The 15586-nt window shown below is 39.6% G+C and overlaps 1 protein-coding gene across 1 annotated transcript; it reads right to left on the bottom strand.

Annotated features, from left to right (window-relative positions):
* Positions 1 to 6037: 6037 nt before the first annotated feature.
* flrt1a (fibronectin leucine rich transmembrane protein 1a) lies at positions 6038 to 13735 on the bottom strand. The gene has a single exon (XM_082170960.1). It carries the CDS (start codon positions 13628 to 13630, stop codon positions 11543 to 11545), a length of 2088 nt encoding a protein of 695 aa, XP_082027086.1. The 5' UTR covers positions 13631 to 13735; the 3' UTR covers positions 6038 to 11542.
* Between the last annotated feature and the right edge of the window lie 1851 nt (positions 13736 to 15586).

Raw genomic sequence — 15586 nt, 5'->3', positions numbered from 1 at the left:
GGAGTTCTCGCCACCTTTTGAACGCTTTTCCGATGAAAATCCTTCTCCTTTTCCCTATTCTTTGTTATTTGTTCATCAGAATGTCGTCTCTTTGGTCGTGTGTCGGCCATATCAAAATTCTCAAGAATATACATTTTTAATGTTAGTCGTTGTCATCGTAGGACATATCTCCTCTTGCTAACTTCCCTCTTCATGCTTCTCTCTCCTCCACTCTCCACACCCCTCTTCATGTGCGCGCGCACTAACCCCCCAACCCCCATCCCCAAATCATTCTTGTCGGTTATTGGCTGGAACACTGTTTGTTATGTTTCGTGGTCCAGGCTGGGCCAGTTTGTTTTTCTTGCCGTTTGTGGAGCCTGGGCTGTCTACAGAGACCGCGTTTTTTTTACAGTGTGTTCAGGGGACAGGCAGCTAGCGGATAGTGAGGAGATGTTTGCTGTATGTGACAAAAAAAGTTTTGGTCTAAAAAACGCTTGACATCACTTGGAGCACCTTTAAAGGGATAGTTCACTTTGAAATAACATTTTGGTATGTTTTAGCTTACCTCAAGGGCATCCAAGATGTAGGTGTCTTTTTTTCCGCAGTAGTTTCAATTTTGATATTTTTAGGTCAAACCGTTCTTGTCTGTCAGTCATATAATGCAGGTCTATGGTCACCGCCTCAAAGAGCATGCACAGAGTCCAAATTAAAACAATTCCCCATCGTCCAAATTAAACAATTCCCCATCGTAAGTACACATTGATTGCCTAAGACACGAAACGAGCGGTTTGTGTGAGAAAACGAACAGTATTTATATCGTTGTTACCTCTTGTACACAGCCACGTCCAAGTGATCTGAGAGCGCGGGCGGGTATATATATATACAATAGAAGTCGCCTTGGCTACTGCAGTTCATTGGAACGAAACCGTAGCCAAGGCGACATCTAGTGTATATATCTATACCCGCCCACGCTCTCAGATCACTTGGACGTGGCTGTGTACAAGAGGTAACAACGATATAAATAATGTTCGTTTTCTCACACAAACCGCTCGTTTCGTGTCTTAGGCCATCAATGTGTACTTACGATGGGGAATTGTTTAATTTGGACGATGGGGAATTGTTTTAATTTGGACTCTGTGCATGCTCTTTGAGGCGGTGACCATAGACCTGCATTATATGACTGACAGACAAGAACGGTTTGACCTAAAAATATCAAAATTGAAACTACTGCGGAAAAAAAGACACCTACATCTTGGATGCCCTTGAGGTAAGCTAAAACATACCAAAATTTTATTTCAAAGTGAACTATCCCTTTAAAGTTTGTATCTCCACTGAAAATAACATAAAAAATATTTACCTTAAGGTCAATGGTCTTCACATGGCATGCTGCCTGGGACAAGCAGGGCGGGGCCGAAAGCCGTGGGAACGGAGCGAGGTCGGTGGTGCGAGTGTTTATGAGCACAGACGAGCTCTGAAAGGATAAAAGGAGGAGTGACGACAATACAAGACGAGAGAGGACCAGGCCTGGACTTTATGTTGGTAGTTTATTTTAGCTTATGCAGCAGTTGTCTGTGAGGGGCTGCCGCTTTACTTTTGTTTTGTTCTTAATGTTTATTTGGTGATTAAATTTACGTTTACTGTTCGCCGGTTCCCGCCTCCTTCTTCCCTGAGCCTTTAACATTGTTACATTGATGACAAAACCCGGGATGAACGAGGGGCACAATGGGGAGGGGCGCTCTATGCTGAGGGGGATCTCAGTGCTGAGAAGATCAGACAGCATGAAGGAGCGGTGACTGTCAGGAGATGCCCTGGTTGCTCAACATTCAAATAGTCTGGCTCATTGTTTGTTTAGGCTAGTCCTGCAGTGTGCTATCAGAGTTTCTCTGAACCCCTCCACCTCCTCCAGCTCCACCTGTCCACCATATCTTATGGCGCTTTTCCACTGCATGGTACGGTACGGCTCGGTTCGGCACGGCACGCTTTGGCGCTTTTCCACTGCTTGGTACGGTACGGCTCGGTTCGGTACGGCTCACTTATGGCGCATTTCCACTGCATGGTACAGTACGGTACGGCTTGCTTCGGCTCGCTTTAAATGGTACCACCTCTGTTGAGGTTCCAAGCGTACCGTACCGATACTAAAATGTGACGTGAAAACACTGCAGATCACTGATTGGTCAGACAGAATCATCACTACCAGCGTCATTGTATTTACGACACGAGACACTAAACCCGCTAGATTTAAATAGCCAGTAAACAACAGCCAACGCTGTAGCACCTGTTTTAAAAGTATTTGCTTAAAAAAAAAAAAGCTGAATCGTGGTCAGTGGACGAGGTGCAGACGTTCCTCTCGTTGGTTGCCGAGGAGTGGATGGGGAAACACGGAGAGGAACATTCGCATTTAATATGATGATGTAATGGCAGTAGAGACGGTAACTATAACGATCAGTCCCACCCACTTTGAAGTGGTAGGCTACTAACTGCAGTGGAAAAGCAACCGAGCTAAAGCGAACCGAACCGTGCCGTACCGAGCCGAGTCGTACCACGCAGTGGAAAAGCGAAGCGAGCCGAACTGTTCTGCGCCGAGTCGAACCGTACCGAGACGTACCATGCAGTGGAAAAGCGCCATTACATGCTCACAGCAGCGTGTCTGTGTGTATATTAGCAGTAGCAAGTCCATACTTGCTCTGTAGCAGCAGCAATAATCAACAGCTGCAACATAGCAGATAATTTGAATGAATAATTTGATACAATGCACGTATCATGTGGCTGCATATGTTTTACATAGTGCTTAAATAAATAAATAAATAAATACCAGCATGTAATTACATCCATAATTAATTTCTGTTATTACATCTATAATTACACTGTTGACCTTTCCACTACCTCTTAACCCACCCATACCACCAAACCTGTCCCTAGCCTTACCCCTATCCCACCTCAGTAACAGCAAATGTGTTTTGCAATACAACATGAATACATGTATGGTGTACTTATTTGTTGATGTAAGTACATAGTAGTTAAAGACAACTAATTAAAAAAAGTTTGACCAATTATTCTTTTAAAGTTTGGGAACAACGAACACTAAGCACTCTTTCTAAGCACATATAACAAAAAAAACATATAGGCCTAAGTTAATGCATTCACATTGTTTAAAGAACTCAGTCCCAGAGGCAGTTTCAGTACATTTGCCTTTAATCACATAGAAAAAAAAACAAAAAAAAAACATACTTTATACAAAATAGTGTTGTTGTTTTTTGTCTGAGTTTTCATCACACAGTTTGACAGAGGAAGAGAGAGTCATATTTTCAAAAGCTAAAAAAACAAAAAAACATTCATAAAACAGTTGTTCTCTCGCTTGGTGAGATGGCAAATAAACAATCAAAAAACAGTCAGTGACCTCATACCTTCTACTTTTAAAAACACTAAAACTAGAACTAAAACATAACAATGTGATTCACTTGGAGTTTCAGGTTTTGTTTGTTAAGTAATGATAGCAGCATTTGTTTGCTCTGGTGACATTATCCAACAGCAGTTCAGAGAATGAAATATGCATCAAACATGAGAGACAGTAAGGGGTTCAACTTAGTCTGAAAAATAAGGAAAATTGTATTAAATATAACAAAATGATAAGGATTGAATTAAAAAGCATGATGTATTTGTGTGCACTGTGTATCCGGTTAATTGGCAACTTTACTAATCATAAAGGGTTTAGTTCTTTGTAAGTTATATTTACTATATTTGCACACACACACACACACACACACACACACACACACACACACACACACACACACACACACACACACACACACACACACACACACACACACACACACACACACACACACACACACACACACACACACACACACACACACACACACACACACACAAAAAAAACAGTGGGACACAATAACACTATTATCTAGTAAACTGGACTGTACGTTTTCAGTACAGCACTTTATTCAGTACAGTATTTACCATGAACCCCCAAAAAACACATATTTTCTGTTTTGTTTTTGTTATAAATAAATGGGCAACAAATAAAAAAGTAGAATCATTTTATTCATGCTTTTAATGTTAGTAGAAAAAATGATAACATGGTACTTTTTAAATGTAAATGCAGTTATATAAATATGCATTGCACAAAAATTATTAAAACCATCTTGATCAGTATTTTGTCATATTTTGTCGTTAAAAAGATCTAAACATCCTTGAAACAAGACAAATTTACTAAACTGATACTGATGAATTACTGATGAATTTTATTGTGAATTAATATTATGTTCCATCCCCCACTGGCGAATAATGAGTCAATACAACATTAATCCTTCTTCCAAAAACGTGCTTTTGTTTTACCATGATTCACTATGGTAAGCCTATTATAAATGTTTATATTTTAGACCTAGCGGGATGGTTTCTGCAGAGAATTGCGTACATACGCAATATGTCTTGTCATATCCGTAAATAGAAAAAAGTTGCTCTGGCTACTTTGACGCATAAATGTGCTGTTGTGTGTCATTTCGAAGGCTGCGTCCTCTGGAGATCGCATTTGTAGGCCGCATACGTTATAAAGGATGTCTTATTATAATGGTTACTGTTCTGAAATAAGACATCCATTATAACTTATGCGCCCGACAAACGCGACCTCTGGAGGACGCAACCTTTGAAATGTGTGGGAGTGTGTTAAAAAACACACAGAACAGAGGAGAGTCTGCTGGTTAAAAGAGAAAGCGACAGAGCTCGTAATAAAATGAGAATCAACATTGTCTTGGCTTTTCAGAGATGATGAGAACCGAGGGATTTGAAATGTTGTAAAACCGACGTGGAGATGGTATTTTAAATTACTCAACAGGTGAGTAAGGTATTTTATTGAACAGTTAAACTGCCATATGTAGCTCTCTGACAGAGTTCATTATAAAGCATCATCTATTGTGAAGGATCATTACATCACGGTTGTTGTAGCGCTGTGATGGAATTTATTCTCAATGAAGTAGCGTGTCTATTAATGGGTAAAGCTACAGTAACGTCTTCAGCTAGTCAGCTTGAGATCCTTTCCATCTAAACTGGTTATATCTCTTACGCCTAGTAGGGAATGTTTTATGAACAGAAGGATAATCATATTCATCCGCACAGTCACGCAGAGCCGAATCACAGCACAACCAAAACAATGTTCTTCCACAAAATGCATGCAGTTTTGTCTTTTAACCACTAGAGGTTAAACAGTGTTCCTTTAAAGGGATAGTTCACTTTGAAATTAATTTTTGGTATGTTTTAGCTTACCTCAAGGGCATCCAAGATATAGGTGTCTTTTTTTCCGCAATAGTTTCAATTTTGATATTTTTAGGTCAAACCGTTCTTGTCTGTCAGTCATATAATGCAGGTCTATGGTCATTATCTCAAAACACAAGCACAGAGTCCAAATTAAAACAATTCCCCGTCGTCCAAATTAAACAATTCCCCATCGTAAGTACACATTGATGGCCTAAGACACGAAACGAGCGGTTTGTGTGAGAAAACGAACAGTATTTATATCGTTTTTACCTTTTATACGCAGCCATGTCGAAGTGATCTGATCTGGCGTGTACGCAGACTGGTGCATAGATATATACACACTAGATGTCGCCTTTAAGACATTCGTTCCAATGAACTGCCGTAGACAAGGCGACATCTAGTGTGTATATATCTATGCACCAGTCTGCGTACACGCTAGATCAGATCACTTCGACATGGCTGCGTATAAAAGGTAAAAACGATATAAATACTGTTCGTTTTCTCACACAAACCGCTCGTTTCGTGTCTTAGGCCATCAATGTGTACTTACGATGGGGAATTGTTTAATTTGGACGACGGGGAATTGTTTTAATTTGGACCTATGTGCTTGTGTTTTGAGATAATGACCATAGACCTGCATTATATGACTGACAGACAAGAACGGTTTGACCTAAAAATATCAAAATTGAAACTATTGCGGAAAAAAAGACACCTACATCTTGGATGCCCTTGAGGTAAGCTAAAACATACCCAAAAATTTATTTCAAAGTGAACTATCCCTTTAAGCTTAAATCCAACAAATATTGTTAGGGTTATGCTTAACTTTTTTGAGTGTGATAATCATTCAGTACCAGTATATGTCAAAGTACCATTTCATTACTATCTGATACCTCTAGTGTATCATGCTCTGCCACAGAACGGGGTTCAGCAATAATTTTCCCATAATATAAAATTGACTGCATGAGGCAATGAAATCAATTTTGAAATCCATTGAAGCCTTGTATCGGGAATGTTTTCCTATTGTTGCACACAACTGAACTCTATAAGCCAGGAGTCATTAACTGCATGCTTCCATCACTTAGACAGCAAAAAAAAGAGTCATATTACACCATCCCAGATGCCTCGGTTATGACAGTGAGGAAGGCCATAGAGATGAGATGAGATGAGAGTGCTCCAGTGACATATGACAGACAGAGAATGAGAGGAAGCCTTCAGATGATATCGTCGAGTGACAGGCTCTCACTCTCAAGGCATCAACTACTGCCAAGTTCAAATTGAAAATAACACCCCAAAATATCACTCTGAGTCTGAATTCAAGAGCCAGATTGACTAAATAGGGGAAATTAGCGAGCGGCCGTTATTATTTTTCTAATAAAACAGCAGATGGGAGTTGAAAGTTCAGTGGGTAATATACTGAGAATTTGCACATTCAATGTCAGGCGCAAAATTGTTTTTTTGGGCGGTACATGATGGCGCTAACACCAGTACATTGACTACCGAAAACAAATACTCTCCACTCATAAAAGTAGCGGTCTGACTGGGAAACTCCTACAAATGTGTAACCAACAAGGTCAACCGCAAAAATAACTGTCCACATGACCTTTCAACGCTGCGTGTCTGAGTAAATCCTTACAGTATAGTTTTATAAAGCCAAAAGAGGGTTTGTGCTGGTGCAAGCAGTTAGTAAATCCGGCTTTAAATGCACAAAAATAGTTAATTCATAATACAGCTTCCTTTTGAAATCATCATGAAATATCATCAGGGTGCTTTCATACTAACACTTTCATTGGACGTCCGAGTTTGGTTCATTTGAATGATGTGAATGCTGTTTTCTGAACTCGGTTGCACACCCGCAAACTGTAAACAAGTCCACTTAAAAAAGGTGGTCTTGGGTATGGTTCATGTGAACTACAGTACGGTTCACTGCTGATATAGACGTAATCGTACTAAATCACAGGAGTGAACCGTTATTGATGACCTTTGATTTGGTAAATCTGTGTGTTGTGTGTTCTCACTCGCTTTGAGTGATGCACTGCTAGCTGCAAAAATGTTGCCAAAAAAAAAAAATCATTTTTCAGCAGAAATGGACTCTTCCCAAATGGGTCATTATAAACAATATAACAAGAAAAAAAATTATGAGAGAATGCTCATGTTTTCTAATTAATCTTTTGTCAAAAGTGTATAGGGTCACTAGCAACACGAGATGACTAATAGTGTTGAGTATAGTTGAACAATAATTGAATCTCTGATGACTCAATAAGTATGATTCACCTTTAATCCTCAAATTGGAAATACCTGATACACAATGATAACAAAAGAAAACAAAAGAGCAAAACTTTCATCAGCAAAACTTGAAATGGCTCATCGATTTCCTGCAGAGCAAGTTTTATGCAATCAAATATTAGTGTCACTGTCACTTGATGATGGATCTGGTGAAGAAGCTGTCAGCAATCAAAGTATTAATTTGAAGACATGGAAACATTGTGAACATGCGCCAGATGCATAATACAATGAGCTCCAACAATGACAGTGATGATGGTAAAAAAAACAACTGCCCAAACCTTCCATGTTCCAAAAGGTAAAGGGTAAATATGCTTTATTTTATTATTTTCTAATTGTCATTAAAATATCAGGAGAGGGGCCCGAACTCGTGCTCGGACCAAACAACTGATCCAAGTATGAAATCACCCAACACTAAAGGTTTTGTGCTGAAAGCAATGGGGTTAATGGCCACGTTGCTATAAATGCACTAAGGGACATCTTTATCATCTGTGTAGTGACATGAAAAACCCGAGCAGCAGTATTTGATGCCTTGGGAGTGAGAACGGGTTGTGTGTGAGGGGAAAGTATTGCTGTTATTGTACAGAATGAGTATGCAGGTTGAGCTCCTGTCTCAGGGGTGACAACAGAAGGAGTGTGTGTGTTTGTGTATGCATGTGTGTATATAGCGGAGCGTGTTCGTGTGCAAAGAGACATCTGCGTTAATGGGGTGCAGGTGGAACAACTGCTGGTCAGAGTCGGCAGGAGATGCCGAATTTGCAGATGGTTTGAATAAAACAGACAGGAAAAATTGCAACAGAAAATACTTTTAATGTACGCCTCCATATTTTTTGAACCCCTAAAGAACATCATCATCACACACGCAAGGACACACACACTGACTCTGTAATCCTTCTTCGCACATGCTGCAAATTCAAATGAAAACAATGGCGGCAGATCAAAGAGGTTTCTCAAGAAGGGAGGGGAAAGTGAAGACAGGGAATGAATGCCTGAACATTTCAGCTGCAAGCTGAGAGAAAAATATGATCTATAGGTGGAGCTTGAATGCAAGAACCCATTAACACCTGTAGAGTTGCAAAACCTTGCAATCTCATTGCCTCTGTGAGAGCTGCATGAATCTGCATTACAGTAATCATGGGAAATAAAATAACATGTTTCAATTGCTCTTGAGATGCAGTGAATATTCTCTTGAAAGCAGTTGCAAATTATACCTAAGATGAATGCAGACAGTTCAGCCAAAAATGAGCTAAGCATTAACCCTCATTCAGGTAAATTTGTCTAGTTTTGATAGGTTACAAGACACACAAGAACTCATGGCATCTGGAGTCATTCATTTCATGTACAGTATGAGAACTATTCTGATAACTATTTAAATTTTGTCATGTTCCTCCCACAAAATATTTGGAATATAGTCTTCTGAGTCATACAGACTACTTTTTTGTGCTTTTATGATGCCTTTTTGTCCTTTTGACCTGATGACTAAGTTTCATTTGATCAACATTTTGCTTCACGGTTCAGCTAAAATGTTTGTGTTCCAAAAGTAACTCTTGTCATTTGTCATGTTGAATTTGGAATGAAAAAACAATGACACAATTTCCCTTTTTGAGCAAACTAGTTCTTAAACTACATAAAGCAAACAAACGATAAAATACAAAATTTGGATTTTTTGTAAAAATACAACAAATGGGCTATGTTATCGAAGCAATGACAATAGTGGGTAGTTTTCTCTCAACTTGCCTATAAATAAAAGGCTGGAAACCCCACCAATAAAATTCATGAAGGCTCATTAAAAGCAAAATGATGTTTTTGGTTTAGAAAGAAAAACTTACTGTGAGACTATGAAACCAACTTGTACTGAAATGCCATGAAGTCTTGATTCATTTCCATCTCTGAAACAGAAGTTAGTAGCAGTCCTTTGTGCAGAGGGAAAGGAGAAAAACCAAACGCCAGCACAACAGCAGACAGCAAGAAGATGACAAAACATTTCATGCACAGTTCAACACCACAGCCTTCATTTCGGTTGGGGCCCTGCTTTAATATCAAATCCATGTTTTATCTGTATAATCTCTTGGTCTTTTTTAGTTTAGAAAATTCTCTCTCTCTCTCTCTCTCTCTCTCTCTCTCTCTCTCTCTCTCTCTCTCTACATCCTTTCCTATTTTTGACAAGTACAGTACATTGCCAAATAGTACATAAAATACAAGGCAGTGTAAGCTGTCTTAAATTCTCCACAAGTCCTCAAATACATAAATACAAATACAGAAGAGGAGAACAGAAATGTCCAGAGACTCTGGGAAAGTCTTTCGTACAATGCACACATACATTTTCTCACCGTCTACCATTGCGTAAATTGACTGATAAGAGGTCCTTAATTAGGATTCTCTCCTGCTGTTGGCTTAAATTAATGGGTTGAAGACATTGACAAACAGATCATTTTTACACAAGGAAATAAGTGAAAAAGAATTTTCAGCAAAATGCATCCACCTTACAAAATTATACAACATTCTGATGCTCTCTCTCTATCTCCCACAGTGATGGTCCACAGTGTTATGGTTCAAATTCCTGGTTTCCCTCTAACACCCTTTCTCTTCTTCCTAAGACTCGTAGCAGTACAACTGCTGTGGTTAGCAACGAGGCCATATCCTTTTCTTCAGTGACTTTTGGAGATGTAAATAAACGATTTAAAGAATGCAATTTTGTGCTAAGAATGTGGCTAAGCAACCTACAAATCTAGGTCCACCTTAACAGAACATTGGTTTCCTCTCTGTGCAAAACATTATAGGGGAGAATCTACTGAAAACAAGCAAGTTTTGTGTTACCATGAAGTTTTTACAGACATTTATTTTTAATAAGTGTGATACTGTCATGTTGGTGTAAACCGAAACAGTTTGTTTATAGTGGGAGAGCTTGGCTTGTCTGGCTGCTTTAGCTCTGATTGGTTGTTTGGGGGATTTAATAATGGATAAGTGATAACAGACTGACCTCAGTTATAGAGGAAAACCTTTGAATATTACATTGAAAATATCAGCAGGGCTTTATAACTTAAAAATTAAAGTGAAACAAATTTGAAAAGAACAAACAACACAAAAATCAAACTAGGGAACAGAGTCATGACAATGTCCAATATCTAACTTGCGTTGTTTGTATCTATCAACACACCAGGGTTCAGTTGCAATTTTAAAAATTGAAAGTCCTCAAGACACATAAACCCCTTTCATTCATCCTCCCAACTTTACACCAGTCTGAAAGTAAAACAGTCAGCATAACGCTCGTCGGATGTTATCATAGTAATATCAGGCAGCTTTCAAGTGTTTAAGATTTCAAATTAATTTAGTTTTTGAGGCATTTCAAACCTTGCAGTAGTTTTTCAGGGCCATGTCGTTGCATGGTCCAGACACTCCTTCTTTATTAGGAATAGTAGTCGTGTTCTGCAGCTCATATCTCCAAAAACAAATATGCATGTGAACCCATGCATTTTCCAGAAGGATCACAAGCCACAACACAATTCCAGTTTCTCTGAGCAAAGAGGTTATCTTGCTTTATGCAGGACTCAGAATCCTGGTTCAAATCCTCAGGAACCTTCATCTCATAGGAGAAAACTATTAAAATGAATAGCAGGTTGGTTATTTCCGATGAGAAGGCTGCCTTTAAATGCATTTAGCTTTATAAACAGTCTGTAAGCTGAATGCAGTGTGGGCTGCCCTTGAATCCACCTCAGTGCACCAGCCAGAGATAAAACAGCAATGTCAGGGACACTGATCATTACACCGGGAGGTGAAAATAGCATTTGGTATCACCACCTGAAATGGCATCATTGCCTCCTGGCACCACATTTATAATGCTTCCCTATAAGCATCTGGGCCAATTAAAAGTTTTATAGTCTCATGAACAGCAGGCTACATTGTAATGGAGACCAGAAGGCACAAAGGGATTCAGCCGAGCCCATGTTGATTAAAAACTGTGTATCTATGCAATACATGACTCCTAATTATGGTTTCTAAATCAAAGCTATCATGTGTAAGAGTAATCTATATCTGGAATGCCTCCTTCTCTATAGCCACGGTTGGTACCATAGCCAGAGTTGGTCATGTTTTGGGTTGGCTTGTATGGAACTGTGCCATTCGAGGGGAAGATGGTGTGTATAATGTAATCCTCTCGCACTGGTTTGGGTTGAAGGGTCTGCCTTGTTGCCATTGGTGTCATCTGAAATCCAGGACCTCTGATCTCCAAGATAGTATTGTCTTTCTTTGTGCCTGACTCAATGTAGTCATCATAGTGTTTGCTCTTGCGAGAGCCACTATGGCTGTAATGGTCTCGTGATTTGAGGCGCCCTGCACGGTGCCCATACCAGCAGAAAATGGCAATAATAAGAGCAAGGGAAACTATTGCCGTAGCACCTCCAATAATTCCTGCAAGTGGCAGAGAAGTAATTTGATCAGAGCTCTCTTCTTCACCTTGTTCCTCATCAGGCAGGCCGGGATCAGCCGTTTCTGTTCTGGCACAAACTGGAACCTCATTTGATTCTGTGTCCCCCCCAGGCAAACTACTTCTGCTTCCACTGTTAGACACTAGAGGCACCATGCAAATGATGTAGCTGGAAGCAGGCTGCAGGGAAGTGAGAAGGTACTCCCGCCGGTCACCCCTAACCAAAGTTTCTGTGATGGACCCCATGGCAGAGCTAGTTCCCAGGCGAAGCCAGCTTAATCGAAAGGAAGAAGATGTTTGCGCAACACTCCAAGTAACACGGATGCTGTCGTGGGATAGGGGTTTCACATTCAGGGCTAGGTTCTTGCCCACACCACTGCTGCTTAATGTGTAGTCCAACCCTGTTTCTGGAAGACCCAGGCCTGGTCGCTTGGACCTGAGAGTGAACAGGGACCCTTGAGGGGCAGAAAGAGTGGTAGAAATGACTCCCACCGCTCCACCACTCACCCTGTTACCACCAATGCCAACACCTGTACCTACTCCTCCACCACCTGCAGCAGCTAACTCACATTCATCCATCTGATTTGTGAGGTCTCTAAGCGCCATGTCTCGGACTCGCTCTGGTGTCTGGCAGATAAAGCCTCTCACGGTAATTGTGTTCCCCTTTGCCTCCAGCCAGTCATGCAGCCAGCGCAAATTGCACCCACAGTGCCATGGGTTTCCTCGCACAAGCAGCTGCCCCAGGTTATCCAAGTCCCTGAACAATCCTCTGGGAAGGGTAGTCAGATTGTTTCCGGAAAGATCTAGGCGTTGTAGTCTGCGCATTCCATCAAGTGAGCCCCGAGGCATGTGTATAAGGTTATTGTCCTGAAGGGAGAGTCTCTGTAGATGGGCACTGGGCAAGTTAAGTGGGGGTGTTTGAAGTGAATTACGGACCAGGGAGAGTTCTGTTAAGTTTGCCAGACGTGAGAAGGTATCATCAGCTATACGTTGATTAGCTAAAAGATTACCATCCAAGACCAGGCGGCGTAAAGAGGACAAACCTCGGAAGGCATGAGTGGGAATAGTAGAGATTCGGTTGTCATCTAAACGGAGTTCTTCAAGTGAGGCAGGAAGACCAGATGGGATGCTGGAAAGGTGGTTTCTGGAAAGGAAGAGGAGACGTAATCTAGGGTTGTCCGCAAAGGCCTGGTCCTCAATGCTCACTGTAGAAACCGAGTTGTCGTCCAAATGCAACTTTTCAAGGAGCGGAAGTCTAGCAAGTGCAGCCCTTTGCAACACTCTTATGTTGTTGTCCTGGAGGTGGAGCTCTCTTAATGAAGGTGGCAAATTCAATGGAAAGTCATCGAGCTCATTATCATAGAGATATATAACACGCACGGTAGTGTGATGCTCCAAGGACCTAGGAAGCCCTGCATTGTCAATGTGATTGTTCTGAAGATAAAGGACAGTTGCAGATGGTGGTAGAGGTGGGATTGCGCTCAATCCGCGGTCGTTGCAGTAAATAAAGTCCTCGTCACAGCGACACACAGAAGGGCACACTATGTCACCTTCACCATCCAATCCCAGTGAAGAAGCTGCAGTCATCTCCAATAGCTCAGCAAATAGCGTGAAGCACAGCAGCAGAAAGAAGAGCAAGTCTCGAAGCTCCCCTATACCTTCAGGAGCCATCATGCAACCAGCAAGCTCTCCTCGCCTCTGCTTGCCTTTTATAGCACAATTCAACCAATATAATGGTTCTTTATAGAAGATGACTCAGAAGTCCATTTGGACTTTGGACTTGTGTGTTTTCTTTCACCCTGGAAAAGATTAAAGAGAGAGAGAGAAACTGGTTTAAAAAAGTTAATACCTTGCATGGAGTTTTATAATGTTCCAATAAAAGTCAGAGAAATGCTAACATCATATACATGGCAGCACATGTTAATTGAATCATGTCTAATTGCTTATTCATGCTGATGATTTAAGCCATTTTAGTTGCAGTTCAACTGATGTTTGAACTGCTGGCCTCATTTACTGATGCACTAATCATCAAGTATTAAAATGTTTTGAGTGAGAAAGACTGACATGGCTTCCTCTTCAATAAAAAGTGAATTTATGACAAGAGTTGTAACTAAAAGTTGCAATGCAACTAACTTAACTACATTTAGTTTATCTTTTCCAGGAACAAGCTACTTCCAACCATGTAGCAGTGTACCATGGTTTTTTATGTCACATCGTGTTGTATAATATTGGATTTGAGAATGAATCCACTATGGCCTATTTATTGTCCTATCTTCCAAATCATATTGTATTTTGCACTACATTTGCACTCTCTATATAGATTTTTTATTGTGTTATTGATTGTATGTTTGTTTATTTCTCATGTGTAACTCTGTGTTGTTGTTTTTGTCGCAATGCTTTGCTTTGTCTTGGCCAGGTCGCAGTTGTAAATGAGAACTTGTTCTCAACTAATCTACCTGGTTAAATAAAGGTTCAATAAAATAAAATAAAATAAAATTGTGGATTTGTTCAGTTTAAAACTCAAACTTTTCCCCTTAAAGAAGCAGTGTTGGAAAATACTTTAAAACAACATCTTAAACAACAAGTTACAAGCTTCAAGCTCACATTGTAAAAACATTCAGTTAAGCTACTATTTTGACAACTACACTACAAAAAATAATAGGGAGGCTATTTAGTTGACATTGTCTTCTTAAATATATGACCATCCAATTATAAAATTTACACTATAATCAGATTAGCCATCCTTTTCTCATCAAAGAGGGGTTTTAATGAATAAATCCTTATTAGGCTAACAGCATTAAACTTGTGAAAACTAATTAACACATGAAATGGCCAAAAATATAATTAAAAAAATACAATAAATAAATAAAAATTATATAGCCATGGAAATCATCGGGTTGGTGAGATATTTTTTTTTATATTTTGTCTGTTTTAATTGTACAGCAGTATATTCAGTCATGTCTGGCAGCTGAAAAAAATTAGTTTTCACTATCATTAGGATATATGACAAGGTAAAGGTACTCTTTAATCTATAAGCATTTTGCAGATCACAGATTTCTTTGCAAACTAATTATATTAAACTCAGGACACACACTATGGAGATACTATGGTTATATATTCAACCAATATATGGCTATTCAACCAAACTATGAGACTGGATTTAAAATGATGTATTACAACCTTCCTCTATAAATCACATTGAAATAAAATGGCTGATCATTTAGAGATAATCATCATGTGTACCTCCTTTTGTAAAGTGTGGCATTGTGTTTACCAGAAATAGGACAATTAGTCATTATGGGCAACATCCCCAAAATATACTATATGTCATAAATGATTAAATATATCTAACATCTTTAGATCAGGAGTATCTCTAGATAGTGCATACCAAATTTTGTGCAAATTGGATAAAAAACCTAGGACAAGTTTGAAAAGTAGAATTTTCAAAAAGAGAAGAAGAAGAAGAAGAAAACTCAAGGTGGCAGGACATTTTTTTGTGTAGAAATGGATAAGCACATGTTCCATGCAAGTATAACCAATGACCTAAGACAAGACTCACTTTTAGGGCAGAAAAAGAATAACTGGCAAAACGGTACATATACTGTACAATAGGGAAAATGGAGCTATGGT

The sequence above is a fragment of the Leuciscus leuciscus genome (genome assembly GCF_965113295.1).
Source record: "Leuciscus leuciscus genome assembly, chromosome: 5".
In the NCBI taxonomy this organism is placed as follows: domain Eukaryota; kingdom Metazoa; phylum Chordata; class Actinopteri; order Cypriniformes; family Leuciscidae; genus Leuciscus; species Leuciscus leuciscus.
The sequence above is the reverse complement of the archived record's forward strand: the minus strand, read 5'-3'. Positions and strand labels throughout refer to the sequence as shown.